Source organism: Fragaria vesca, linkage group LG5 (assembly GCF_000184155.1).
Source record: "Fragaria vesca subsp. vesca linkage group LG5, FraVesHawaii_1.0, whole genome shotgun sequence".
Lineage (NCBI taxonomy): Eukaryota > Viridiplantae > Streptophyta > Magnoliopsida > Rosales > Rosaceae > Fragaria > Fragaria vesca.
The window spans coordinates 26,344,810-26,371,243 of NC_020495.1; the positions used below are offsets into that span (position 1 = coordinate 26,344,810).

Below are 26,434 nucleotides of genomic sequence, written 5' to 3' on the forward strand. Positions count from 1 at the left end.
ACCCCCTCCTCCTAATATATCATCACCAAGAAAGTTCTCTGTCTGTTACCTTAACACACAACCATGGCAAAAATCAAAATGCAGTTGGCACTTGGCAGTCTTTTGCATCTTCTACATTGCCATCTTGGCTCTTGCTGAACGTAAGTAAGTCCATGTTTTTCGTTACCTAGCTAGCACTCAAAACTTCTTTTCTGTTCATCATCTTAATCACAATATGTGTATACTTGTTCAATCTCGAAACTAGACCCAATAACTGTCTCTAAAAATATAATGATAAAAAAAATTAAAAAAAAGCTTCCTGAAGAGTGAAGACCATGATTTCTATTAAAATTGTGGTATATGGCACATAATTTTTCTGTAACATCACTTGTTCTTAGTTTCAGATTTTAGCTGAGAATTGTGTTTTTCTTTTTTCAATATGACACATATAGGCAAGGAAAACAATCATGATGGAGATACCAGCAGTAGCACTAGGGCTGGGCATGGGCCGGGACGAGCCGGATTAGGGTGATCCCGATCCCGATCCCGAAATTTTGGATAGGGACGGGACGAGACGGGATCATCATTTTTCATAACTGATCCCGAAGGTCCCGGAGCCCAATTGGATCCGGGACGGGACCGGGACTAATTCGGGATCCTGGAAAATCTTGCCCAACACAAAATACTCCTGCTAGTTTGAAACTAAACTAGCTAAAATCCAACCCCAAGATCCTCTCTCCCTTCTACTCCTCGCAATTAAAGACACAGAGTCAAAACCCATCTCACATGTCCAAACAAACAACCAAGCAAAGACTAAATCCATCTTCAATATCGTCAGCAACAGAAATACCTGATCTAATCCACCACCAGCTCCAGATCCTTCACTCATCACACGCAACACCACCACCACCGCCATCAACTTTTTCATGGATGAAGAAGGCTTCGCCTCTTCTTCTGAGTAAATAAAGTAGGAGGCGTAGAGAAAACGCCATGGCCAAAATAGGAAGCATAGCTGGTATTGTTTTCCACAACAAGTAGTCTCTGTGATCTCAAGAGAAAGAACTAAGAGATTGTGAATGATTGGCCCATCGATGATCGAATTTGGTGATTGATGAGAAGTGAGAAGAGTTGGTGAATGAGAATTGAATTAAGAATAGAGATCTAGAGAGAACTCAGAGACGGGGAAAGAGAAGAAAGGTGGTTGTTTGGCATCACTTTAGGTTTTTAGAGTTAAAGTCTTGATTAATCTTACGGAATAAGAGAAGCCACATTGTAGAGTCATATAGGAAAACATGATTTAAATAAAGCTTAATGTTATCGGGCCGGGACGGGCCTGTTCGGGATTATGTGGGCTAGTCCCGGACCCGGACCCGAAATTTTAAATAGGGACGGGCCGGGCCTTCAATATTTGAAATGAAATCCCGTCTCGTCCCGTGAATTTTAGGGACGGGATCGGGACGGGCCTTCGGGACCGGTTTCGGATGCCCAGCCCTAAGGAGCAGTAGGGAGAACCATGTTAGCAAAGTATCGAGAGATGATGATGATCCTGCAGTTTACAAGAGCAGTAAGATTCATCTTTGTGAGTATCGGTGTGGTGAAGGACGTTGTTACTGTTGTTGTCTTCTCCCTCAAAGGAAACAGGAGTGCTATACTCTTGAAAAATATTGTAATCAATTTTGCACTCCTGATTAGGCCTGGGCACGGGCTGGGATTAGGGTGATCCCGATCCCGAAATTTTGAATAGGGACGGGACGATACGGGATTAACGATATTTAGAAGTGATCCCGACGGGCCGAATCCCGTTTGGGACCGGACCCAAAACGGGCCTTTGAACAAAAACAGAGAAAAATAGCAAAAAACCAAAAATACATGAATAATCAACTTCACAATCTTAACTTCACAGATTAGAAACTCATCGATACCATGATAGGAATACAAGAACACAGATATCATCGAAGGCATCATAACAGAGAGCACTCGATTATTAATCAGACAGTTACAATTATCATTGCAGATAGTCAATTCTATCAATTCTTCCAATTTGACTAAATCAACACATGAACAACACCATGAATAATAAATCATGTTCACTACGGCAGTGGAGACGATTTAGAATTACCAAGTTCCACAGAGACTTGGATTAATGGATGCACACCACGTATTCGACGAAATGTCCACCAGGGAAAACGATGCACAAAAGGACTGCCGAAGATGGTGCTGGGCAGGAGAAGTCGCACAAAGCTGTATGAGAGAGAGGAGTATCGATCGGTGCCTATAGACTGCAAATCGATGCCCAGAAAACAACAGCGATGCCCCAAAGATACAACCTTAACCAAAAATCAAAGAAACCCAGAAGATCAAAATTGATGGGTTTTGGGGATTGAGATCGGGGAGCGACGGAGAGGTAGAGAAAGTTGGGGTTACGGGGTTATGAGGTAGAGAAGAGATCGAAGAAGACAGAGAAAAATAGAGAGAGGGCGGATGAAGGAGAAGGAGAAGGAGAAGGAGAACAGTAGTGGGTGCTGAGAGAGAGAGTTTTGAGATGGTGAAAAACTAAACTGAAAATATGAGAGAGAGAGAGAGAGAGAGAGAGAGAGAGAGAGAGCGGAGTGAGAGAGTAGTTAGGTTAAGTGACTTAAGTCTTACCGTACAGATAAATCCAACGGTGTAGATTAAATCACAGAAATAGTTTTTTTTCTAAATTCGGGACGGGCCGGGCCTAAACGGGATGCAGCTAACAAGCCCGAACCTCTTTTTGTAAAACGGGACGGGCCGGGCCGGGCCTTTAATATTCGAAACGAAATCCCGTCTCGTCCCAAGAATTTTAGGGACGGGCCTTCGGGACCGGTTTCAGATGCCCAGCCCTACTCCTGATCCAAGTAGCCCTAGCCCGTCACATACAATATAGATCAAGAGACTTGTATTGCTTCCCTAAATTAAAATAAAAGAAATAAACGTTGGTTGTTTCTTAGTCATACAGAGGTATATAACATGTTAATGTTATTTTCATGGTCCATTTTATTTGGGATAATCTTTTCTAAGTGATAAATTTCAAGGCCTCGATGTGAGGTTGTGTTCCATGTCAAGCACACTTTCACTCACCATTTGATCCGTATTACACATTAAGGAAGGTCAAAAATCTTCACTCCGAATACTCTACTGGAGGTTTTGGAGAAAAGTATCAGTATTACAATACAATTTTACGACTATATCTCAACAGAACTTCACAAAACGATGGGTTTGCAGAAGCTGGCCAATAACCCATTCGAGCAAAATGAACATGATCAATCAGCTATCTATATCATTTGCAATATGGTTTAAAGGTTTAATTAACGTGCAGGTGATAATTATCAAGATTAAATCTCACGTAAAATCCAAAAGATTGTTTGCTGTCGAGTAATAGATGCTTGGTAGTTGGTACTGATATTGGTCAAGGACCTAACATGACATTGTACTCGCAAACAGCATTGTCTTACATTAAGCCGGATGTAGAGCTCAATACAAACCAATCTCTTCAATGAAACTTGTAGTATGGGAAGTTTCTTTGGTCCAAAAAAGAAAAGAAAAACAACACAAACGCAATAAGAAGTATAGGAAATTTCAGTGAAAGTAAATCAAAACCGAAAAAGGTTGCTTCAATCTTAATGTATTAGCTCCAATGTCATTCTTTTTTAGGGTTACAACAAAGACTTTACATAGACAAAATTGAACAACTGAAAGAGGGGCATAGGAGGAAACACTTGAACACCAATTCAAAAAGCTAACTGTTTCTGATTTATATACGTAAATTTGTTTGTAATTAGAAGATTATATCATGTTGAGGATGATTACCTCTCTGATGCAGTTTTTTTAACAACAAAATGAGTTATCCACTGAAAGAAGTTACACCTATCCATGACTTCTTGGATCAACAACTTGGTGAACCTTTCTGTTTTCAGCACTGGAATACTGTCCCACTACACGGGCATGAGGTATGGAGGCTTCTCCGCGTGAGAGGGCATCCACATTCTCTCGCAAGTACTTTTCTGGGAGCCTGCCTACTACATTGCCCTCTTCATTCCCCTCTTTATCTAGGAACGCAAAGTGTGGAATACCCTCAACACCAAACTCATCAAGCTCTTGTTCCCACTTTGTGTTGTCAACATTGAGCATAACAAAATTTACACGGCCCCTGATGATATAGAATAAGAAACTGTGTAAGAGGCAAACATTTAAAGGATGTCTGAGCATTGACAACTGATGACAATGAAACTCTTAGAAATCTAGAGAATCTTAAACAATCCAAACAGATGAGCAAAATTAGTCTAGACTAAAGCGAAAGAAGGCATTCCTTAAATTAAGGCTGTAGTAGAGATGATGCATCTAGGATCAATAAACAAGTTAGTCATACTTATACTGCTGCTCAACTTTGTACACATCCGGAGCCAATTCCCTGCATACTTCACACCAATCGGCATAGAACTCAACAACAGTAGGCTTGCCGTTTGACAGAGCCTAATCACACATAAAACACAAAATGATCATAAGCACGTAACAGCTAGCAAGGACATCTTGCTAAAGATTATGTACAGACTTCAGTAATTGGACGAACCTCTTCGTAAGGTAATGCAGCAACAGTGAGGTCCTTCAAAGAAACACCCAAGTCGAGCCGTCCTGATAAGAAAAGTGCCAATGCTGCAAGAGTAGAAACCACCGCTACTTGCCTGTTGGAAGTTTTGTTCGGATATTTGGGAATGCCAGAGTCTGTTGAGGAACTCGTAACGGTGCTACTCACTTCATTACCAGAAACTGGCTCAACAGGCGACTTTTCCTGAATCAGAACAGTTGATCAAAATAACATGCCTCACATAGTAAACTTGTAAAGATTCTTCAAGAATATTGGCCAGCAATTCATGAATCAGATCACTAATTCAGGGAAAATACAGAATAAAAAATGGAAATTTTGAAAAATACCAATACAGGGTAGCTGCAAACTGATCCAATGAGCATAATTTACTTTATCAAAGACTACAACAGCTCAAACCCAGTACAGATAAATTGGAAAATATACAAAAGTTGAGATGAAAAATGAAGCATACCGAGGTGGAGGGGTCACTGGGAGTTGGGGTTTTCTGGCAAGCAACGGTCTGAAATCTGCGGTGGTGGTTGGTCCGGGGGGGAATGAAGGCTCTGAGTTGTTGGGGAAGTTGAGCAGTTTGGAAACATGGCCGGAATCTGTGGAGCCCGACTGGGTTTGAAGCCACACGAGCCATTGCAGATATGGATAGTTCGATTGAGTATCGAAGTTTTGAGTTGTGTGCTAATTATAGAGAGAGAGAGAGAGAGAGAGAGAGATGAGAGTTGAGTGTTTAGACTTTTCTAGTCATTTGTCACTTGGCTAAATTCTCCAAGAACACGCATGCCTCTAGTTAAGTTTGATTGAGAAATTCATTAATTCTTTTTTTAGAAATACAAATGATTTTGTTCATATTATTGTTTGAAAAGTTTGGAAGACTTCTCATTATATATAGTATCTACGTCAATTTGCTATTACATTATATGTAGTCAACACCTATAAGATTCATGGAGTCTATGTCTAAGTACAATCGGTTTTTGGTTAAAATGCCGATCAAAACTCTTTGTTTCTAAAATATCAAGTTTAGACTAAAACTCTTATTAAGGGTATAGAGAGTATGGTTGTTATCTTGTAGTTGAAGTTATCATGGTTGTGATTGTGTGATTGTGTTTCTACTGTTACAGTCATTGTAAAACATGTGCTCTACTGTGCAGCATGGCATTACCTTCTACTGTAGCAGTATGGCTGTGATTGTGTTTCTATTGTTACAGTCATTGTAAAGTGCAGCATGACTTTACCTTCTACTGTAGCAGCATGGTTGTGATCAAGTCCTTTGTTCCATACTTTGTGTGCTTATACAAGTATGAGGCTGTGTACTTGATATAATTAGTTTTAGTTTCCTTTACTTCTCTTTCTTGTATAAATACCCTCACATGTAAAGCATTTATACTCAATACATTGAGATGAAAATTGTTCCATCTGTTTAAGTTTTTCTTTTAACTCTTTCATTATAAAATCGAGTCTAGCCAGAACATCTTCCATATGACCAAAATTCAAGACAGACTCGTAGCAACTCAAAATGACTTCCAAAGTATGCATCTCAATGTAAAGCGAAGACAAAATATTCAAAATTATTGGATCAAATATCTCTTACAAAATTAAGCTTCTTCATACTACAACATTTGTCATATTAGATTGGATATCTCTTACAAAATAAAGCTTATCACGAGATACTACAACATTTGCATACACTATCCAAGTTGCTTATATGTTAGTTTTTCCTTTTGCTTTGGATATGGATTATACAAAGCTATGGTCCTCGATCGTCCGCCGTCGTGTCACAGAAAACGCTGTAAACACAAATTGCAGGCGTGACGAAGCTGAACTCAACTGATAGCATAGTAAACAGAACATGTTTAACACATAACTCTTCGTAATTAAACACTCCATAATCCAAATCAAACTCTTACAAATCCAAATTAACTATCTACTTAACCACCCAATAATCACTAGCATGCTTACTTAAAACCATTATAAAGTTTACATAAAGCTCAAACTAAACCGGAGAATTCCACCGCCGGTGATCAACTCTCCGGCCCCAAAATCGCATTGACAACAGAGCTAGCAACCACTACCCCCACAACCTCAGCTCCCACCACCAGTCCCGCCTGCGCCAACCCGCCAAACCCCGCCACCGTTTCGATCTCCTTCTCCGCCGTTTCGATACCCTTCTCCGCCGTCTTGATGCCCTTCTCCGCCGTCTCGATGCCCTTCTCCGCCGCCTCGAAGCCTTCCTTCACTATCGCCTCCGTCTCTCTCTCCGCCTCCTTCAGCTTCTTACGTATCCCGAAAAGCCCGATGTCCTCCGCTTTTGCCGGGGCAGTTGCGACAGCAGCCGAGGCCGTCCATGTCAGCGAGAGCAGGAGCAGGTCCCTCCTCCCGGGAAATGCGGATACACGTGGCGGCGAGGGGGAGGAGGCATTGCGGACGGGGTGGTGGAGTGAGAGGACGACTTGGCCTACAGCTGAAGAAGCTCTCGCAGCCATGTCTTTTGTGATTTCTAATCTTCGACCGAATTTTCCTTGTTTTTATTTCGAATGGAATTCTAAAGGACGAGAATGCCCTTGCCGTTATGCTCAATTCTAAGCTTTTTTTGGTTTTTGTCAATTCTAAGCTTGTTGGAGAGATTAAATATAAACCGAGGTATGTCTTTTTGATCGGAAGTTGAGTGAGGTGTTTTTTGGTCAGTAACGAGGGTGCAGGTTTTAAGGTACTTGACATACCTCGGTTGTTTTCTGCTCGAAAAATCCATACCTGAAAATTAGTGTGACAAATATGTGTTATTTTAAGTTATTTAAAAAGAAAAATTCTAATATACCATATGATATAACATGTCTCACAAAATGTGTGACTATCATTGATTGAAGAATCAACTAAATGACTATATAATGATCATTTACCCTTTAAAAGTCTCTATGTGTCATACAATTAGACACATAATGCAATAGGTATGTCAGGTTATATGATATGATATACAAACCCCTTTAGAAATGAGGTTGCAAGTTTGCCCTACAGTACCTGTCATATCAGTCCTCAGGGATAAAGTTGCAGGTTTTCCCTGACGATAATAGTGTAGCCTAACTCCATATATGATGACTTGTGTGACATGTACGTGTCCATCTTAAGTCATTTAAGGATAAGGTTGTAAGTTTACCTTGACAATGAGGGCTGGTGTGACAAGTACTTGTCCATCTTAAGTCATTTAGGGATAAAGTTGCAAGTTCACCATGACAATAATAGTGTAGCATAACCAAGCTCTTGCTTAAAGTTTTCAGTAACAAAAAAAAAAGGGAAAAGGAATCATTTTCCATTTCCCCTCTCTAATTATTAAATGACGACTATACCCTTGCGGCGTGTTTACGAAAGGAAACAAAACGAAACGTTTCGAAGACGGGGGCTCATTTTTCCATTTTCCCTCTACAAATTTGGGGGTTTTTCTGTTTGCGCCAGAAAAGAAGGGTTTTTGACTTGCTTTTGTAAGAGAGCAGCACACCATGGCGGAGGAAGCGACGGCGTCAGTGTCCGAAACCCTAGCCCAGCCAATTGCGGCGGCGAACACCAACGAGGCCACCATTGAGATCGCTACCGAGGAGGGAGGCACCGAGTCCACCTGCAACAACACCACCACCATCAATGACAAGCCCGAAGGTTCCGCCGTCACTTCTTCCTCCGACGGCGACCGCGAGAAGACGCTCGAGTTCGCCAACGAGCTCATGGAGAAGGGAAACAAGGCCATGAAGGAGGACGATTTCGGCGAGGCATCCGAGTGCTTCAGCCGCTCTCTCGAAATCAGGTTTAGGGTTTTTCCACTTCCATTTTGTTTGAAAATTCAGCACTTTTTTATGTCGATTTTTGTTTCCGGTGTAAAATTTAGCTTAGAAATCAGGTTGATTTGGTTTTTCGGTACTTGATTGCATTATACTGGGAATTAGGGCTTTGTAACTAAGAAATGTACCTTTAATAAGAAAATTCCAGGGTTAATGAGGAAATGTAGTGCGATTTTCAGTTCGGTATTGTGGATATCGGTATTATGCTAGTGATGACTCTTGAGTCTCCGTTTTGTGCATTTGTAGAGTACCAATTTTATTACTTTCGTTGTTGTAGTTATTTGTGACATTTACGACTTTGTGTTTTTCATCATTTCTATTCTCGTTTTATCTCCATGATGTGTTATCTGCTGGCCTGTATGCTTTGGTATTGGATTCTATTGCTCCGAAGTGCTTACTGTAAAAGTTATGTTGATAAACACAGGGTTGCACATTTTGGTGAACTTGCTCCTCAGTGTGTGAAGACATACTACAAGTATGGATGTGCATTGCTTTATAAAGCTCAGGAGGAGGCTGATCCATTGGGTAATGTACCCAAGAAAGAGGGTGAATCTCAACAGGAATCTGCTAATGCTGGAGCTGCTAAGAATGTTTTAAATGGTGAATCTTCCACAGCTTCTGTTTCAAGTAATGCTGAACAGGTTGCAAGTCCAATCCTTCAGGAAGGAGCACTGGATGATGGTGGTATGTCACTTGTTATGAAGTCATTTTTCATGATTTTTCTTCTATAGATCACCAGTGAAGCAATTGCCCCCTTTTTCATTCTTGTTGCATATTATGTGCATTTGATTTACTTCGATTGTATGAATAATAGTCTTGTCAAAAACTTTGATAGTTTGATATGCATGAGACAGTGTCTACTTTCCCTGATGGCAGTTTAGCTGCTTGCATACGTTCCACTCCAGTATGTCACCTCTAACCTATTGGAAAAATCAATTAAACCGTGTGTTGTCTTAAGGAACGTACATTAAATGTATTGCCTCCTTGACTACCATATCTTTTTCGTTAGATATGATCTGCACATGAGCAATATCTTGTATTTTTTTTCTCATTTGTCATGCTTATGTATGTAAGTATCATGTGATTACTATTTTGGGTTTTCAGCTGGTGTGGGTTTAGGTATTTATATGATAGTCTTTTCCAAGTGCAAGATACTCAGATGCAGAGCTCTCTCATGCACATACAGAAACATAAGTTTAGAATAAGTACCGTAGTCCTTTTCCAAGTGCAAGATACTCAGATACAGAGCCTCTCATATACATACAGAAACAGAAGTTTAGGATAAGGACAGTTACCTGTAAAAATGTTGGACTTGGAAGAATATAAGGGACTTGGTAGTGTGAGATGCTTTTTTTCTTATCCCTAAACTCATAATTAAGTCATGGAGAATGATTTCATTCAAAACACCAAAATGAAATGCTAGTGACAACAGTTATAAATTTTTCTATCATTTGCGTAACTGTTTGTCACTTTCTTTCTGTGGCAGTTTCTAGTGGAAAAGACCAGGAAGAGGATAATGAAGACAGTGATGTTGAGGAACTTGCTGAAGGTGATGAAGATGAGACTGACCTTGATTTGGCATGGAAAATGCTTGATGTTGCAAGAGCAATCATTGAAAAGCAGAACTCTGGTGACACAATGGAGAAGGTGGAGGTGCTATCAGCTTTGGCAGAAGTGGCATTGGAAAGAGGTAGGTTGTGTACCTGATGTAATTGAGTTGAACTTTATTAGTCCTTAGAGTAAAGGTTCTTGAACTTCGTACCATTATTTTGGTGTATTTATTATGATAGTATATTATTCGGCTTACTTTATTTGGCTTACTTGTTGCTGCATGTAGAGGACTTTGAAACTTCTCTCAGTGACTACCAGAATGCACTGTCCATTTTGGAGCGATTGGTTGAGCCTGACAGTCGACATATCGCTGAACTGTATCCTATTCTATATGAAGTTGGCTTTACCGAAATCCCCTTTAGAATGATCTATTTATTTGGTCATATGGTATCTGGATGGTTATTTTTATAACAGGAGATTCTTTTCTCTGTTTTTTGGTTATATTAACTCTTTTTTCCCTGCATTTCTTCCAATTCGGAACTCAATTCCTTAACCGGATAAATCAGAAACTTTCGAATATGTTTGTGTCTAGAGATTGGGTCTAAGCCTGATGAAGCAATTTCATACTGCCAGAAGGCAATTTCAGTTTGTAAATCTCGTGTGCGGAGGCTCATGATTGAATCAAAGAGTTTCTCAGGATCAACAGCATCATCTTCCGCTTCTGAAGATCAGGGTGTCCAGCAGTCCTCAGATGCAACTAAGTCAGATAATGCATTGACAGATAAGCAGGCAGAGATTCAAAATCTAACTGAGCTTTGTGGCGATCTGGAAAAGAAGGTAATTGTGACCTACTCATTGATATTGGAAGCCGTGGTTTGTATATTTTTTGTTCTTCTGATTTGTATATGCTTTACCTCTGTAGCTTGAAGATCTGCAACAACTGGTCACCATTCCAAGATCCATTGCTGATCTTATGGGAATGGTGTCTGCCAAGGCAAAAGCTGTTGAGAAGAGTGCATCTTCAGCAGTGGTAGGCTCTTCACAGATGGGCACTGCTGACAACAATGGAGGTTTTGATTCCCCAACCATTTCCACTGCTCATACAAATGGATCTTCTGGAGTCACACATCTTGGCGTGGTAGGTAGAGGAGTGAAGCGAACGTTGACAAACTCAGGCACGGCAGAAACAAACCCAGGGAAGAAACCTGCTATTGATCCATCAGAAAGTAACGGTGAGGGCAAATGATCATGAAGGCTTTGAGTTCTCGTAATTCCTAGGACTGAGTGCTATTTTACTGATTCTTGATTTTAGTATCCTGTTCAGAGTGAATCCTAGTAGTAGATACAGTTTAAGCAAACTAGTAAGACTTTTGTAATTTGATATATCTTGCTACTTAAAAATTGAGATCATGGATGCCTCGGTGTTCAGTCTAGTTGGATATTGCCATGCCGTGAAGCTTATGAACTGATAGGGAGTATTACATTTATATCTGCTTCCCCCAGTTCTTTACTTTAAGCCTATCTTACACCTACCATTAAAATCTTTGAAGTTTAGAACTTGGTCGTTGATGATTCTCTTTTTCCTTTTTCTTAATTAAGATTAGGAGTTTCATTAGATACATAGAGAATAGTCTAGTAGCATGAAATTAGATGTAGGTAAGATGTCCCTTCACCATTTTCACGTTACACCGAGTATGTGATTGCTCTGGACGTATCAAATTGCAGTTGTCTCAATGTAATTGCTCAAGTCTTGGACATATTATATCGTATATGTCGTCGTGTTTGGCTGGACAAAATTGTTGATGCTCTTAATTTTGGACTGGACCAAATCAGGTTAACCTGTAAGATAAACTTAGCGGCCATGTCAACGAGTCTGTTGGTATTGTTAGTTTTTTTTAGTTGATTTGTTATTTTTTTTTTTTTTTTTTTTTTTTTTTGTGGGTGTGTGTGTGATAAGAAAACTTTATCTCAGACGTCTGTATAATTTTCAACTTAATATGGACACATTTATAGCCACAGCCGAAACGAGAATATTGTTATTGTTATGTTTGACATTGCTTGTGAACAAAGTAGCAGCTGAAAGTGAAAATAAGTGATATTCTTACATGACTTGCATCCTAGTGGTTCATGAATCCGTTTCATATTCGGTTGAGATGTTCAAGTAGTGAAACACAACAACTGATTATTGGCCGGAAGTTTTGATTCCCAGGAATTTCTGATAACGATGTATGTTCTGTTTTGCTTCGCCATCGTTTTGTTCTTCTTTCATCAGTTTTGCTGTTTAGGTTTGTTTTTCTTGTCGTTCTAAACAATACAGAGGTATTGCAATTACAACAGGTAAATGACCGGAAAATCTATTTCTACTGAAGTCACTGTCGATATGCGTAGATTTATATAATTCAAAAACATCATTGCTAATTATGAGCTCACATTTAAGGATCCTAACTAGACCTTCCTATATGCTCGAAGTCGTCTTTGATAATGATTTTTCTTAGGAATTACTCAAATATTTATGAACTCTATATCTCTAGGGCATCTTCATTTTACTGTTACCTCACAAGTGTTTGTCTCCGAGCAAGCAGTTTATAATAGATATGAGTTTTGTAGAAATCATCCTTGAAAAGCAGCAGGAATGACAGGTGTTATGTATCTTTCAGGTTAACTCTTCTTCTCCTCCACATGAATAACGACTAGGGCTGCCACTTGGTTTGGTAAATACCAAATCGATTGAAACCGACCGAAAATTTATGATTTGCTAAATCGAATTTTGGTAATCGAAATAAAAAAAACCGAAACCGAGAAATACCGAAAAAGTTGGTTTGGTTTTTGGTAAATACCGAATTTACCGAAATTCTAATTATTTAAAGACTTATATTTCTAAAAACACACAGACTAATAATCTTATCTCACGTTTTCAATTGTATATACCATTTAGTAAAAACAAGACAATGAATAGAAAAATTCAACTATACTTGGTAGCATTCGGGTCTCAATTAAAGCGATCAACTTTAATTCAATGTTACTTGTTATATAAAAACGCTCTTACCTACCCGTCTTAGTCGATTCATCACACACACACATAGACAAACCCACTTAGATGACATGTAACCGCCCATGTAAAAATTTAGGAATGTTTTTACCTCTCTTGATGATAGGGCTCCCCATAGGAAGCACAAGCGTAAATAGGGTTAGCCGCCTTGATCAAGGCCAAAACATTATCAAAAATACCTAATTTTTCTACCATAGTCATATTTCACTATATTGATCACATCATAGTTCACAAGGTTTTTGAAAATTTTGCTTCCTCTTTGTAGTTGGTTCACAAAGATGTACATATGCATATAACTTACTAAATAAGTTATACCACATTACCAGGCATGTTGTGGTTCCAATGATTACAATTCACAAAATTAAAATTCGACCGTCTGATATGATCATTATAGTATAATACAATTATGATAGAAAATTCAATTGTACTCAATAATGCTCGGGTCTTGATCAAAGCGGCCAACCATAATTTAACGTCACTTATTACACGAAAAAACTTTTACTGCCTTTATGTGACTTATTTTGGTCGACTCTTCCACACACATACTTTCACATAGATGACACATAACTTGTTCATATAAAAATTTGGAAACATTTACATCCTGACTATTTCGGTAGAAAATTAAACCATACTCGATAATGTGTACTGAAATGACTATCTTTTGTATATGTATTATCAGACTCTAGAAACTCAAGTGATATTTAAATTTTATAGTTTTGTATTGTTTTGTTATATTTTGAAAATATATTTGTTGTGAAATTTGGTAATACCGAAAAACTGACATCCGAAGTTGGTAAGATTTATCTCATACCGAAGTTTTTGGTTTAGTAATTGAAAGTCATATTTCATTACCGAAAACTTTGGTTTTGAAGTTGGTAACGCCCATTACCGATTCGAACCGACCGAGTGACAGCCTTAATAACGACGCAGAAGGTCGATACAATTGACACATGAATTAGGAGTGAATATTCACCAAGGTTCTCCTCGTTACTTTCACTTACCAAACGTGTTAGCATATTTCATAAAGATTCGAAAATAGTTATATATAGCTAAGCAAACATATAATCCTAAGGTTTCATTGGGTCAACAAGAACACAGACAACAACTAAGCTTAAAGACACACAAGCATCCCAACTCAACACCCATCGTAAAATTTCAGAAACTATGCCAAAAATAGCCGAAAACAATCTTGATGAAAAGAATACTACTATACTAATGGAAAGAGAGTGTTAGGTCATGAGTTACAATGCAAAATAGCATAAGCGATGTCTTCAACACCAAGGTTTCACACCTTCAATAGTTGCTCGTTTGAGACAAAACGAATCGATGATATCCAAGTGGTTGAGGGCTTTATATAAGTGAAGATTGGATAAGAAGGAAAGCATCAAAACTGATCCACACAAATCCTGAGCTCGATCGACAAGAAAACAAAGAAACAGAAAATGTGTTTCAGGGTGGACTGCAAGCAATGTGGGAAGTACTCGTGGGGAGGGTGTGGAAAGCACTTGAAGACTCTCTACGGCAGCATTGATCAGGGGAAGCACTGCATGTGCCGTTCATGGCCTGGGGTTGTTATACCCAAGGAAGAAGTAGCCTCTGCCTCAGGTAACCCTAGATTTATGTTCTTGATGATATTGTTGATTCGTTGTTTGATGGGTGTTCTAGGTTTAGAAGTTGGCTAGCTAGTATGGTATTAGAGCTCGAATGCAAGGAACTTATGGGCAAGCTATTAGCCTATAATGGGTTTGATGATAGTGGGATATTAGGTCGGTCTCAAAACCTCATATATTGTCTTGATATTTCGCAAAGTTGAGACACCGAAGATTATGGAGGCAAAGTTTGGATGCTGTTTGGAAAATTTCTTCAATTTTCACTCTTATAGTACTTGCATATGCTTGTATCAGTGACCTTGAACACAGTATTCTTTGGGCTCTTATAAGCAAAGCATAAGCATATTAGCTAATGCAACTTTGTTTGATACTATCCCTTAATTAAGCCAATTGATTGATCGTTTGGTATTGCTGTATGCAGGAAAGTAGTATATCATGAAGATTCTTCTACGCTAGCCAGCAGTAGCTAAATCATATTGATATTCAAGGTGGCCCTTGCACAATAATGTAGAGGGGGAAATAGAGTTTGAATAATGGTAGCTATAAGAACCCTAGATGATTACTATCGTTTTCATCTGGGTTCTGGTTTACATGTTGTCTGCATTGTGATATTAGTGAATAAATAATGTTACTGCAGGTAATGTTGGTCAAGACGGTTTTGACCAAACTCAAACCTGCATTTGTTTTTACTGTACTGATTGAACCAGCAACAATAATAATAGAATTATGATGTGTTAATTGTATATTCCTCTAATCTTGTGCATAGTGCTCTTCAGAATTAGGGTTTTGGCTAGAATCATGGGTTTTGGTGTCATTGTTGGATGGTTTGTCATGGTTTTTGTGCTTCCTCATCTTTTAATTCCACTTGTAATTGTTTATCAACATTGATAAGTATGGGTGTGTGAAAGAAATTGAGATCAGAAATCTGGAATTTTAGACAGGACAAGATGAGTATGATCAAATAAACACTGAGACCCACAGAGCCTTTTCCTTATCCAATTTTCAGTGTTCTGGTTTGTTCCTGAAATTTTTTGGGTCTTCTTGTTTGGCATTTCACTGTCTTGCTTCAAAAGGTATACCAAGGTATGCCACCCTATTCTTCTTTTGTGCATTCTGTCTTAATGATTAGTCACCAAACCATGTGAAACCCCTTTTCTTCTTTCTAAAGTATGGGGGCTCATTACAGTAAGTCCACCATTTCTATGATTTCTCTTTCACTAAAAATCATTCAGAAGCAAACCAAATAATATATCAGAAGATTCAGTGACATCCAAGTAGGGGGTATGTCTGTCTTCCTATTGCTCCTATGACCTACATCATTTGGTTCATTTCCCTCCCTAGCTCATAGTGATATACAAATAGATTAAGGGCATGATTTGAGTTCAATAGTTGGGTTTTCAACTTTTCATTAGCAACAGGAGTACTTATAATTTAACAGTAATGATCCATATATAGCTCAAGTCTCCCACCATTGTGAAACCATATAAAGCTCCCACCATTTTTGAAATTTGAACACCTCTCAGTTTCCCATTGTTTGCATGAAAGAAATAATGGACTCCTGCTTTTCCTTGTCATCCCATAAATACCTGAATAAATGTGCTTCTGATGGTTCTGAGAGTAGATATGTGATATAAATGCAAGGAGAGCTCCATATCTATTGCTTTCAGACCTGAATCTCAAAATATCTGTTGAACAAGTTTGTACAATTATCCAAATGTTATGGCTGAGAGTTTATCATTGAAACTCTAGAGAAGTGAATGATTCAACTAGCAAATGCTTGCGATTTATATTATCTCCGAAATATAGAACACCTCGATAAAGATTGTACTACTACTCAAGTTTCTAATACATCCTGAGACAATATAAAATATAGACTTCAAAAATGTGATGGAAAAGACTCAAAATCTTTATTAGTTTCAAACACACGTATATTTTCCGAGTCTAATATTTGTTCTAGAAATCCAAGCACAAAAGACCTGGTAAAGCATTGACAAATTGCAACCCTTGCAATACATTCTGTCACAAGCTCCAAGTATGAAGTATGAACCAAGAAATCCAAACTTTGAGATGAAAGCCGGCCGATATAAGATGACTAAAGGGTCTTGTATTAACTCTTTGTGGGCAGTTGCGATATCAGATGGCTCCTACCCACCAACTGACCAAAGAACTTCGTCTTTTAGTTCCTGTGGATTTTTCTTCCTTCCAATAGTTAAAAATTCACAACTCCAACAGTAATCTTCATTAAGATATTAAACAGCAGAATCAAATTTGAAACGAAATTGTGTCATTTTGCCAATGCCAAATTGTGCCATGGATTAGGGAATTACTAAATAATGAAGTTGTTAGATGAAATCTAAAATGGTCCGGTTAGGATTTGGTGGACACATCACACATTGTGTCTTCCTTCCCAAAGAAATGAAACTATATAGAATACAAAGAAATGAGACCCAACCCAGATTACGAAATGATCGTATGCAATTAAGAATTGGACCAAAAGCAATGAAACCGGGTTCCAGTTGTAATCAAATTATGCAAAGCAAAAGCCTAATTAGGTGATGGAGGTTTTTTATTTGTTGCAGATGAAAAAAGAAATGAAATTCTATTCGACCTATATATTATACAGAAGAAAGTGCCTCAAAGACAACGTACCTTTTCTGAGTCCCATTTTTCTATCTTAAAAATTGGAGAGGGTGAGAGAGAAAGGTAACTCTTCTGGGCAGAGTGGGTGGGAGAGAGTCTGTGACAGTGAGAGTGAGATTCTTCTTTTTTCTTGTGATGGGATTCATTCATAGAGAAAAGGAAAAATGAATGATAGTGCTCATTTTTGGATCCCCCTTTTCAGAAATTTGTTCAAGCTCTGTTTGTCTTCTCTGATGGTCTTTGATTCCAATCTCCCACCTTTCTTCCTTCCTTACTTTCTGTTACTCAAGTGAAGTCACATCCCATTGACTCTTTCATGGATCTGGGTTTCTAATTCTCTGATAAAGATTGGGTTTTTCTGCTTGGAGATACTGATAGACTGTTAGTGATGGAGATAACAGAAGCAGCTGAGAAATCAAGTTCCAAAGGCCAAGCATGGTGAGACTTCAATCTCATTCAAGACTCCACCCTTTCATTCTTTGCTGCATACCCAACTCAAACCATGTATGAATTAACCACATTCCTCTTTCAAAATTTGTTCTTGCAGGTTCTGCACAACTGGGTTACCAAGCGACATTGTGGTTGAAGTAGAAGACATGACCTTTCATCTTCACAAGGTCAGTCAATCTACACCTTTTATCAAACACATCACACACTTTTCCTCCATCACCAAATTCAACTAACACTTCATTTTGCTTTGTGATTCCTCAGTTCCCTCTCATGTCGAAAAGCCGAAAGCTTCACAACCTGATTGCAGAGCAAGAGGCCAACCCAACACACCCCCAACAAGAGCTAGAAGAAGAGCCAGACGAAATTGAAGAAGTGCAGTGTCAAATAGTCCTCCCAAACTTCCCGGGCGGCTCCGAGACCTTTGAAATCGCCGCTAAATTCTGCTACGGCGTCAAAATCGACCTCAACTCGACCAATGTGGGACCTCTCCGCTGCGCCGGAGAGTATCTAGAGATGACAGAAGAGTACTCCGAAGACAACCTCATCTCCAAAACCGAGAGGTTCCTGTCTCAAGCCGTGTTCAAGAGTTTCAAGGAGTCCATCAAAGCTCTCAAATCCTGCGAGCGCGTCATGCCACTCGCGGAGACGTTAGGCATTACACAGAGATGTATCGACTCCATAGCTAACAGAGCCACCAACGCCGATCCCAGCCTGTTTGGCTGGCCGGTCAATGAAGTCGCCCCGAATCCAAACTCATCCAAACACCAGATTCTGTGGAATGGGATTGACACTGGTGGAAGAAGAAAAGGGATTTCTAGAGCAAACCATCCAGATTCTTGGCTTGAAGATTTGGTCCTCTTAAGCCTCCCTTTCTTCAAGAGATTGATTCTAGCAATGAAGAGCGGAAATCTGAGTCGTGAAATGGTGGAGACTTGTTTGATGTATTACGCCAAGAAATACATCCCCGGAATCTCAAGATCGACCCGAAAGCCTTCTTCTTCCACCACCACAACTTCTGGCTCCTCTTTAGCTTCGGAGAGCCAACAGAGGGAGCTGTTGGAGACTATAATCTCGAACCTTCCATTGGAGAAGACACCAAGACCTTCAACGAATACAAGATTTCTATTTGGGTTGTTGAGAACGGCGAACATCTTGAACGCCTCGCAGGGGTGTAAAGCCGCATTGGAGAAGAAGATTGGGTCGCAGCTCGAGCAAGCTAGCTTGGACGATCTGCTCATTCCGAGCTATTCGTATCTGAATGAGACTCTATACGACGTCGACTGCGTGGAGAGGATTCTGGGGTATTTTCTGGACGGGTTAGAGAGGAACCGAAACAGAAACAGAGATGGGATTGAAGATGAAGATGAAGAGGAAGAGCGTGATATTGAATGCGCTACATCGCCGGCGCTGATGCTAGTCGGGAAACTAACCGACGAGTATCTGTCTGAGATTGCGTCGGATGCTAATTTGAAGCCGGATAGGTTCTACAACTTCGCAATGGCGCTGCCGGAGCGAGCGAGGCTGTTCGACGACGGGCTTTACAGAGCTGTGGATGTTTATCTCAAGGTTGGTTTGGAATGGTTGTAGTTTGAGATATAGTTTTCAAAAATTTGAAATGATTTATTGTTGCTCTTTGGTCAGGCGCATCCGTGGATATCGGAACCGGAGCGGGAGAAGATATGTGGGATTCTGGATTGCCAGAAGCTCACATTGGAGGCGTGCACTCACGCCGCCCAGAACGAGCGGCTGCCGCTGCGCGCCGTCGTACAGGTCTTGTTCTTCGAGCAGCTTCAGCTCCGTCACGCCATCGCCGGTACTCTGATAGCTGGGGAGGCTGCGCCGTTAGAGTCCAGTCGGCCCTCAGTGTTGCGACGAGAGGCGGAGAGTGAGGAGGAGGACGAGGAGGAGGAAGGTGGCGCGGTGGAGGTGCACGCGGAGGAAGGAGGCGGAGGCACGTGGAGGTCGGCTGTGAGGGAGAACCAGGTGCTGCGATTGGATATGGATAGCATGAGGACGCGGGTCCATCAGCTTGAGCGGGAGTGCTCCAACATGAAGAAGGTGATCGAAAAGATTGACAGTAAGCCGCCGGGTCAACCCGATGGGCGGACCGGATGGAAAGGGTCGTTGACCCGGCGGTTCGGGTGTAAGTTCAAGACCCAGGTGTGTGATTCGCACGAGCCGACGGTCGTGGAGGGGAGGAAAGGGCGGCGCCACCATCATCATCAACAATAGTGTTTGGTACCCCGGAATGAGGCCTCTGTGATTTCTTTTTTGTTTGTAATTGATTGACGCTTTCACTCTAATGATAGGTCGCCGATTCGACACACATCTTTTGAGGGACACATGAGAAATTACGATATGTTATTATTATTGGGGTGAAAGCATCAAAGCAAAAGCGTTACATGGTAATAGTGCAAATGTGACCTTTTCATGCATTCTTTGCTTTTGCTTTTGCTTCTTTTGATTGAAAGTTCTAAGGGAGTTGGTGTGACTTTAGGAAGCCCCTAGGCTCCAAGAGTGTACATAATCGCCGGACAAAAGTCTTTGGTCATGATGATTAGGAGATTAGGTGTGGGATAGTTCGATTATGTCAAACAAACATTCTCTATTTCCTATAGGAAGATAGACTGTCTAGGAGCTCATTTGCGACTTGCGGAGCCTCGAGTACAATCAGCTCCTAACAAATCAAACAATTCAGCTTGTTGTGCTTCAAACAATTTGCACATTTTTTTTTCCAGCAAACTATAAAAACTTGGTGAAAGCAGCTAGATTAGATTATACAATCCTTTAGGTAGGGAAGGGGTGGTTTCGAAGGCGTCTCCCACCAGCAATCGGAAAGTAGAGGTCTGTGACTAAGTTCCTCTCACAGACAGACACACGCCTGAATTTGAATCTAAGAATTTGGGTTTTAGTTACTCATAATATGAAGACAGCGAAATATCCTATGTATAAACTGAAAGGTTTATGTTAACAATACAGGTTTATGGGTACCAAATGTGAAAAATAGGTTGCCAAGTACACAACTGAGTACTTAGTTGTAGAGTTCTGAGGTTAACCAAAACGTAAAGGGGTGAAGCTTTTCTTAAAGTTGACCTTAATGATATATCACAAGTTTCTTGGTTGGTTTTTCTTTCGTTATAGCTTGGGGTTTGGTTTTTCATCAGTAGCTTGGATATGAAGGTGATTATTGTGGTAAGAGGTCGCACCTTATTGGTTCATAGTCTAATTTTATGGTTTCTATTGGTACAAAAATGGTGGCTGAGTGAGCTATTATTTTAGGGTCGGAAATAAGTTAGATGTGACATCTCTTTAAAAGATGTTTTCACAATCAAAAACCTCTAAATCCTTACAACTTTCTCCTGTTATCAGGAAAATCCTTACATCCATATTTCCACTAGACCAAGCTACTAGGTCTTTATTTTGTAACTAAACGAATTATTTTTTTCTTTTCCCATTTCAATTTTGTAAATTGGAAATGTCGACATGTGGCATACCCATGCAATCCAGGGGGATGAGCAGGACTAAGCTCCTTCCGCTACGTGCTCACTAACTGGTGCGTCCAAGTGGCAGAACAGTCAAAGCCTGGAATCCTAAAACAGGGTTTAAGATCCGAAGCTTCGCCACCCCTTTACATTCCCTTCTCTGACAGAGACTGAGCTCACAACCAAAGGGACCCCCAACTTACCAAACAGAGAGATCCAAACAACTTAAACCCAGAAACAAAGGCTCATTGGTGTTCACAGCTTTTACTGATTTGCATTTGAAGATCAGAAGGAGAAGATATGGGGAGGGTGGACTATTTGGCTATGAAAACTGACCCAGTTGCGGCCAATGAGTTGATGAATTCCGATATCAACGAGCTTAAGATTGCGGTCCAGAGACTCATCAGCGATGCTACTAGGCTCGGTGGGATTGGTTTCGGTACTACTGTTCTCAAATGGCTTGCCTCCTGTGCTGCCATGTGAGTGCCTTCTCCATCACTCTCTTAGAATTAAATTTGGTGTTTGATATTTGCTGCAGTCATTTTTATCCTAGTAGTGTTTTGTGGGCGGTTCATAGTTGTCACTTTCTCTTATTACTATTGTGTTCTGTGTTTGATCAGATTTAGGGATGTAGAAACTAGAAAATGGGGAAAGTGACAGTCTTGGTTGTAAATAGTATCCAATGATGAGAGTTGATATAAACTTACGTTTACCTTGGTAGATTTTCTACTTGTTTGGAAGGGAAAAGTCAATTAAGTGATTCGATTTGGTCTTCATCTAATGGATATTCTATTCTTTGATTAAAGAACATATAGTTCCTAATCTGCTGCAATCTGCTGCAATCTGCTGCATATACTTTTATTTCTCTTTCTTACGGATTTATGCCTCTCTATATTACAGTAAGGTCCCTTGTGAGGAACTATTTATAACATGGGGTAGTCCACAAAGGCATTGACATATACAAGTAAACCATTGTATATGTCAGTTGATAGTGAATGCTACCACTTGTATGAATCAAGTTTGAATAGCCAAGATGTAGCCAATTGTGTGGACCAACAACATTCGTTGTCCATTGTGATGTTGATTTCTGTACATGACTTTATCAGATTCTGCTTGTATATGAATGATACAAATTGAAGAAGTATTTCAGATTTCAGGATACATTTTTCTTCTCTAAGCCCTTCGTTCAATTTTGTCCCTAGCAATTGGGACTGAATTCTGTCTCAGATGTGCTTTCTTAAAAGTTCAGTCTAAGAATATATTGAATGCAGTTATTTGTTGGTATTGGATCGAACAAACTGGAGAACAAATATGCTCACTTCACTCCTAGTCCCTTACATTTTCTTTAGTCTTCCTTGGGGGATCTTCGACTTACTGAGGTAAATTATGTACTTTTGTTCATACATTTTCTTCTGGACTTTACAACCTTTTTATTGTCAATAGCCTCAGATATTCACAACTTTTTCTTCAATATATATAATTCAGAGGAGAGGTTGGAAGTTGGATCGCTTTTGTTGCTGTTGTATTGAGGCTTTTCTTCCCAAGGCATTTCCCAGGCAAGTCATATATTGTACTACTTTGATTACATTTTTCAGTTCTGTGTACTCAAGTTTGCTCAGCTGACTGCACCCGCAATCATCTAATTGTGTAGGTATTATATCATTTTCTTGAATATCTTATCTTAATGTTACACGCTATATGTAGGAAGATTCTGTTTTCTAATTTGAGTTCATCCAAGTTTATTGGACACTGAAGCTACTACTCTTCCCTGTATATGAGATCAAATATCAAAAAGTATACTGTGCCTCTACATCTTTGTTATAGATTTATATTGAAAAAGCTATTGCTTTGCAGTTCTTGCTAAAGACTTTTACTGTGAGAATGTGAGTGAAAAATGGTTATACATAGTAGAGACAACGTACGAAGTACATACAACCTCACAAGTTAAATGATCAAATGCTTCTACAGTGTCATTCAAGATTAACATTTTTCACATATTACAATAGCACAGCATACAACTCAACATCTCACAAGTCCCCGTAACGTAAAACACATTTGTAGTATTCCTAATATAAGAAGGAAAAGTCTTGAGTGCCTTTTCCATGATCTGATCTGACACTGATAACTTATTTCAGATTGGCTGGAGATGCCGGGTTCTCTTATCCTTCTTCTAGTTGTGGCTCCAGATTTCTTCGCAGAAACCTTGAAGGAGAGCTGGGTCGGCGTCCTAATATGTTTGCTCATTGGATGTTACCTGTTGCAAGAGCACATCCGGTCATCAGGTGGGTTCAGAAATTCATTTACGCAAAGCCATGGAATATCAAACACTCTTGGTATTATCCTTCTCTTGGTCTTCCCTGTATGGGCATTGATCGTCCATTTCGTTTGAGCATTTGTAGCAAACAGTTTCCGCTATCAATTGTCTTGTTTCGTTTGGATTTCATTTTCTGTGACGATTTTATTTGTAGTTCAAAATTCGGTTTCTGCTTCTGCCCCGAAATTTAAAAATGCAAAGACAAGAATACCGAATATGGTAGGAACCTTGTATGTGACTGAGACTCTTCATTTATATTCTGAAGAGAATTCCAAATAACATATTTTGGACAGTCATAGAAAAAAGATCTTCATACTTCAAAGATGAAACATTCATCTCATGTTACATGGATGTTGTGAATAATCTGCACATTTTCACGAGAGTTGAGAGGAAGGTATCTTTTACAATTTTGTTTGGTGGAAGATGATTTTTTTTTTAATAAATAAAATCCGCTTAAATTAGAGTAGAATATGCAAGAAAGAAGGTATCTTTTACCGCATATATACTTTACATGATTCAAATGAACAAATCAACAACATTCTTATTCCAATTGTGAGAAATATTCAAGCCTTTTGATCTATATTTATCTGGGACTGGCTAGCTAGGGAGTGCAATAATTATTACAATTTTGTTCAACAGAGTAGCAATTTGCCTTGTCCGGGAGAGTACAACACCAGTAACAACCTTCTTTGACGCACTGATAGTCGCAAATATGTATCTTTATGCTCTTATAAAATGGATGATCATATCTCGACAATTTACCAACATGCATCTCCCTGCTGTTGGTGCTAATATCCCCAATAACATTGCTTTCTTTGCCTATATGTGTCATATTGAAAATAAAAAGAAAAAAAGTTAGTCTCTCAATCGATATAAAATTAAGAACAAGCAATATCAGGCGAAGAAAGTTTTGGGGAAGCTTTTAAATTATTATGTTTTTCTTTAAGAAAGTTTTGGGGTCTAATCTGCACAATGCACAATAATCACATAGCTGAAGAAAGTAAGATCATGTTCTGAAAAAGAATTATGAAATCGCTTACACTCGGTAAGAGCCAAGATGGATACGAAGATGATGCAAACAGCCAGCTGCACTTTGATTGATGCTCTGGTTACCATTGTTGTTTGTGTGAGGTAACTAGCATAGAGCTTCTTTTGGCGACGATATATATAAAACTGTGAGGGAGTGTGTTTATATAACAAGTGATCAACAACAGACAATCAGTATGAGATATTCATGTATGGAAAGCATCCAACAATAATCAAGCATTAGTTAGTTTCACATTAGAAATATTTTTCATTTTTATGGTATGTTTAGATTCTGCTCACTTTCTTTCGTTTCTTGATTGATTTTCTTCCCCGGTTTTCATCAATATGAAGTGATAGTGATTTATTACCAAAAAAGTAAACAATATGCTCAATTGATGACAATATTATCAAATCTTTCTCGATACATACTCATCAAAAGCAGCCCACAATCGAGTGAAAAATTGCATGTACCTCACAAGTTAAAATGATCAGATGCTTCTACTCTGTCATTCAGGACTAACTTGTTCACAAAATTCATACAACTCCACATCTCACAAGTCCCAGTAACGTAAAGACACATGCAGTATTCCTAATAAAAGAAGGAAAAGTCAGAATGTCATTTTTTTTTTCCTGATCCGATCTGTCACTGTGATCAGCTCCTTCAGATGGCCCGGAGATGCCGGCCGGGTTCTCTGATCCTTCTTCTGGATCACATCCGGTCATCAAGTGGGTTCAGAAATTCACTCACGCAAAGCCGTGGAGTATCTATCATACACTCTCGGTATTAGCCTTATCTTAATCAACCCTGTATTAATGGCATTGGTCTTCCATTTGATTTAAGCATTTGTAGCAGACCAGTTTCAGCTATCAATTATTGTTTCTCTTTGTAGGACATTGGATTTGACTTTCTGTGCTGATGTTATTCAAAATTCGGTTTCTGCTTCTTCTGCCTGAAATTTGAATATGCAAAGACTGGATATGGAATGGAACCTTTGTTTGTGACTGGGACTCTTCATTTATATTAGTATTCTCGTGGCCACTGCAAGAAACATATTTAGGACAGTCGAGTCCACTTTAATGTCAGCTGATGTGACACAGTTATGTCATTTAATGGAATTTTCTAATTCGAACGAAAAGAGAATGATCAAAATAAACTCTTTTAAGGTGGTCTTTAGATGATTTCCTAAATTGTGGTTCTTTGATAGAAAAATCTTTCATAAAGAGAATGATCAAAGGGAACTCCTCACGACACTGCATTGCATTGCATTATGAAACATGCTCACTGCAATTGATTCCCATAACGAAACTCCCTTCACTAATAGCGATAGAAAGGACTCACTACTCACTAGTACGTCATGAGAGTGGAGATGTATATATGCTCAAGGAGTTGGTGGTAAGAGTACTAAAAGGTGAACTACTTTTTTTGTTACCACATGCATCTCATTTTATGTGGTAAAATCTTCAACTTATCACATATTTCATAAATGACGTGTTTTTGCTACATTAGTTAACACGGAATGTGCGATAGATATGGTACCCTAACCAAATGGTTTATCTAACATTAAACTGATGTTAATCATGTAATTAGATATCATGAGAAAAATAATCATAATGATGAAGAATAAAGTGTAGAGACAAAGAGATAGCAAGAGAGTCATCTTATTCATTGATAGGAGCCCTTTATATAGGGAATTACACAATACCAATATGGTAAGGATATGAATACATAGATCTAGTCTAACTACATATCCTATTGGCATAAGGCCAAGGCACACATAGAGAATATCCTAGAACACTCCCCCTTGTGCCGCACGCTGATATGCCGATGGTGCGGATCTGTTGCCTCGTCAAAAACCTCGTCAAGTCACAAAAACCCTGTGGGAGAAAAACT

General features: G+C 39.3%; 5 protein-coding genes and 1 non-coding gene across 6 annotated transcripts; 4 read left to right on the forward strand and 2 right to left on the reverse strand.

Moving 5' to 3' along the window:
* Positions 1-3,589: 3,589 nt before the first annotated feature.
* LOC101312544 (thioredoxin-like protein HCF164, chloroplastic-like) lies at positions 3,590-5,313 on the reverse strand. Its single transcript, XM_004300524.1, has 4 exons — positions 5,058-5,313; positions 4,571-4,789; positions 4,370-4,473; positions 3,590-4,150 (listed from the first exon to the last, which is right to left on the reverse strand). The coding sequence occupies exons 1-4, from the start codon at positions 5,229-5,231 to the stop codon at positions 3,868-3,870; spliced, it is 780 nt and encodes a 259-aa protein (XP_004300572.1). The 5' UTR covers positions 5,232-5,313; the 3' UTR covers positions 3,590-3,867.
* Positions 5,314-6,429: 1,116 nt separating this feature from the next.
* LOC101306056 lies at positions 6,430-7,080 on the reverse strand. The gene has a single exon (XM_004301824.1). The coding sequence runs from the start codon at positions 7,078-7,080 to the stop codon at positions 6,619-6,621; it is 462 nt and encodes a 153-aa protein (XP_004301872.1). The 3' UTR covers positions 6,430-6,618.
* A 957-nt stretch (positions 7,081-8,037) lies between these two features.
* LOC101312834 lies at positions 8,038-11,534 on the forward strand. The gene is made up of 6 exons (XM_004300525.1): positions 8,038-8,387; positions 8,846-9,105; positions 9,908-10,111; positions 10,259-10,349; positions 10,539-10,809; positions 10,895-11,534. Exons 1-6 carry the CDS (start codon positions 8,089-8,091, stop codon positions 11,216-11,218), a joined length of 1,449 nt encoding a protein of 482 aa, XP_004300573.1. The 5' UTR covers positions 8,038-8,088; the 3' UTR covers positions 11,219-11,534.
* A 2,907-nt stretch (positions 11,535-14,441) lies between these two features.
* Positions 14,442-15,376, forward strand: LOC101313122. Its single transcript, XR_184764.1, has 2 exons — positions 14,442-14,626; positions 15,053-15,376. It is a non-coding gene; the product is annotated as an uncharacterized LOC101313122 (transcript).
* Positions 15,377-17,659: 2,283 nt separating this feature from the next.
* Positions 17,660-20,237, forward strand: LOC101306347 (BTB/POZ domain-containing protein At5g66560-like). The gene is made up of 4 exons (XM_004301825.1): positions 17,660-17,709; positions 17,819-17,888; positions 17,983-19,287; positions 19,363-20,237. Exons 1-4 carry the CDS (start codon positions 17,660-17,662, stop codon positions 19,951-19,953), a joined length of 2,016 nt encoding a protein of 671 aa, XP_004301873.1. The 3' UTR covers positions 19,954-20,237.
* Positions 20,238-21,273: 1,036 nt separating this feature from the next.
* LOC101313417 (cold-regulated 413 plasma membrane protein 2-like) lies at positions 21,274-23,849 on the forward strand. Its single transcript, XM_004300526.1, has 4 exons — positions 21,274-21,682; positions 22,475-22,582; positions 22,689-22,759; positions 23,339-23,849. The coding sequence occupies exons 1-4, from the start codon at positions 21,504-21,506 to the stop codon at positions 23,590-23,592; spliced, it is 612 nt and encodes a 203-aa protein (XP_004300574.1). The 5' UTR covers positions 21,274-21,503; the 3' UTR covers positions 23,593-23,849.
* Positions 23,850-26,434: the final 2,585 nt, after the last annotated feature.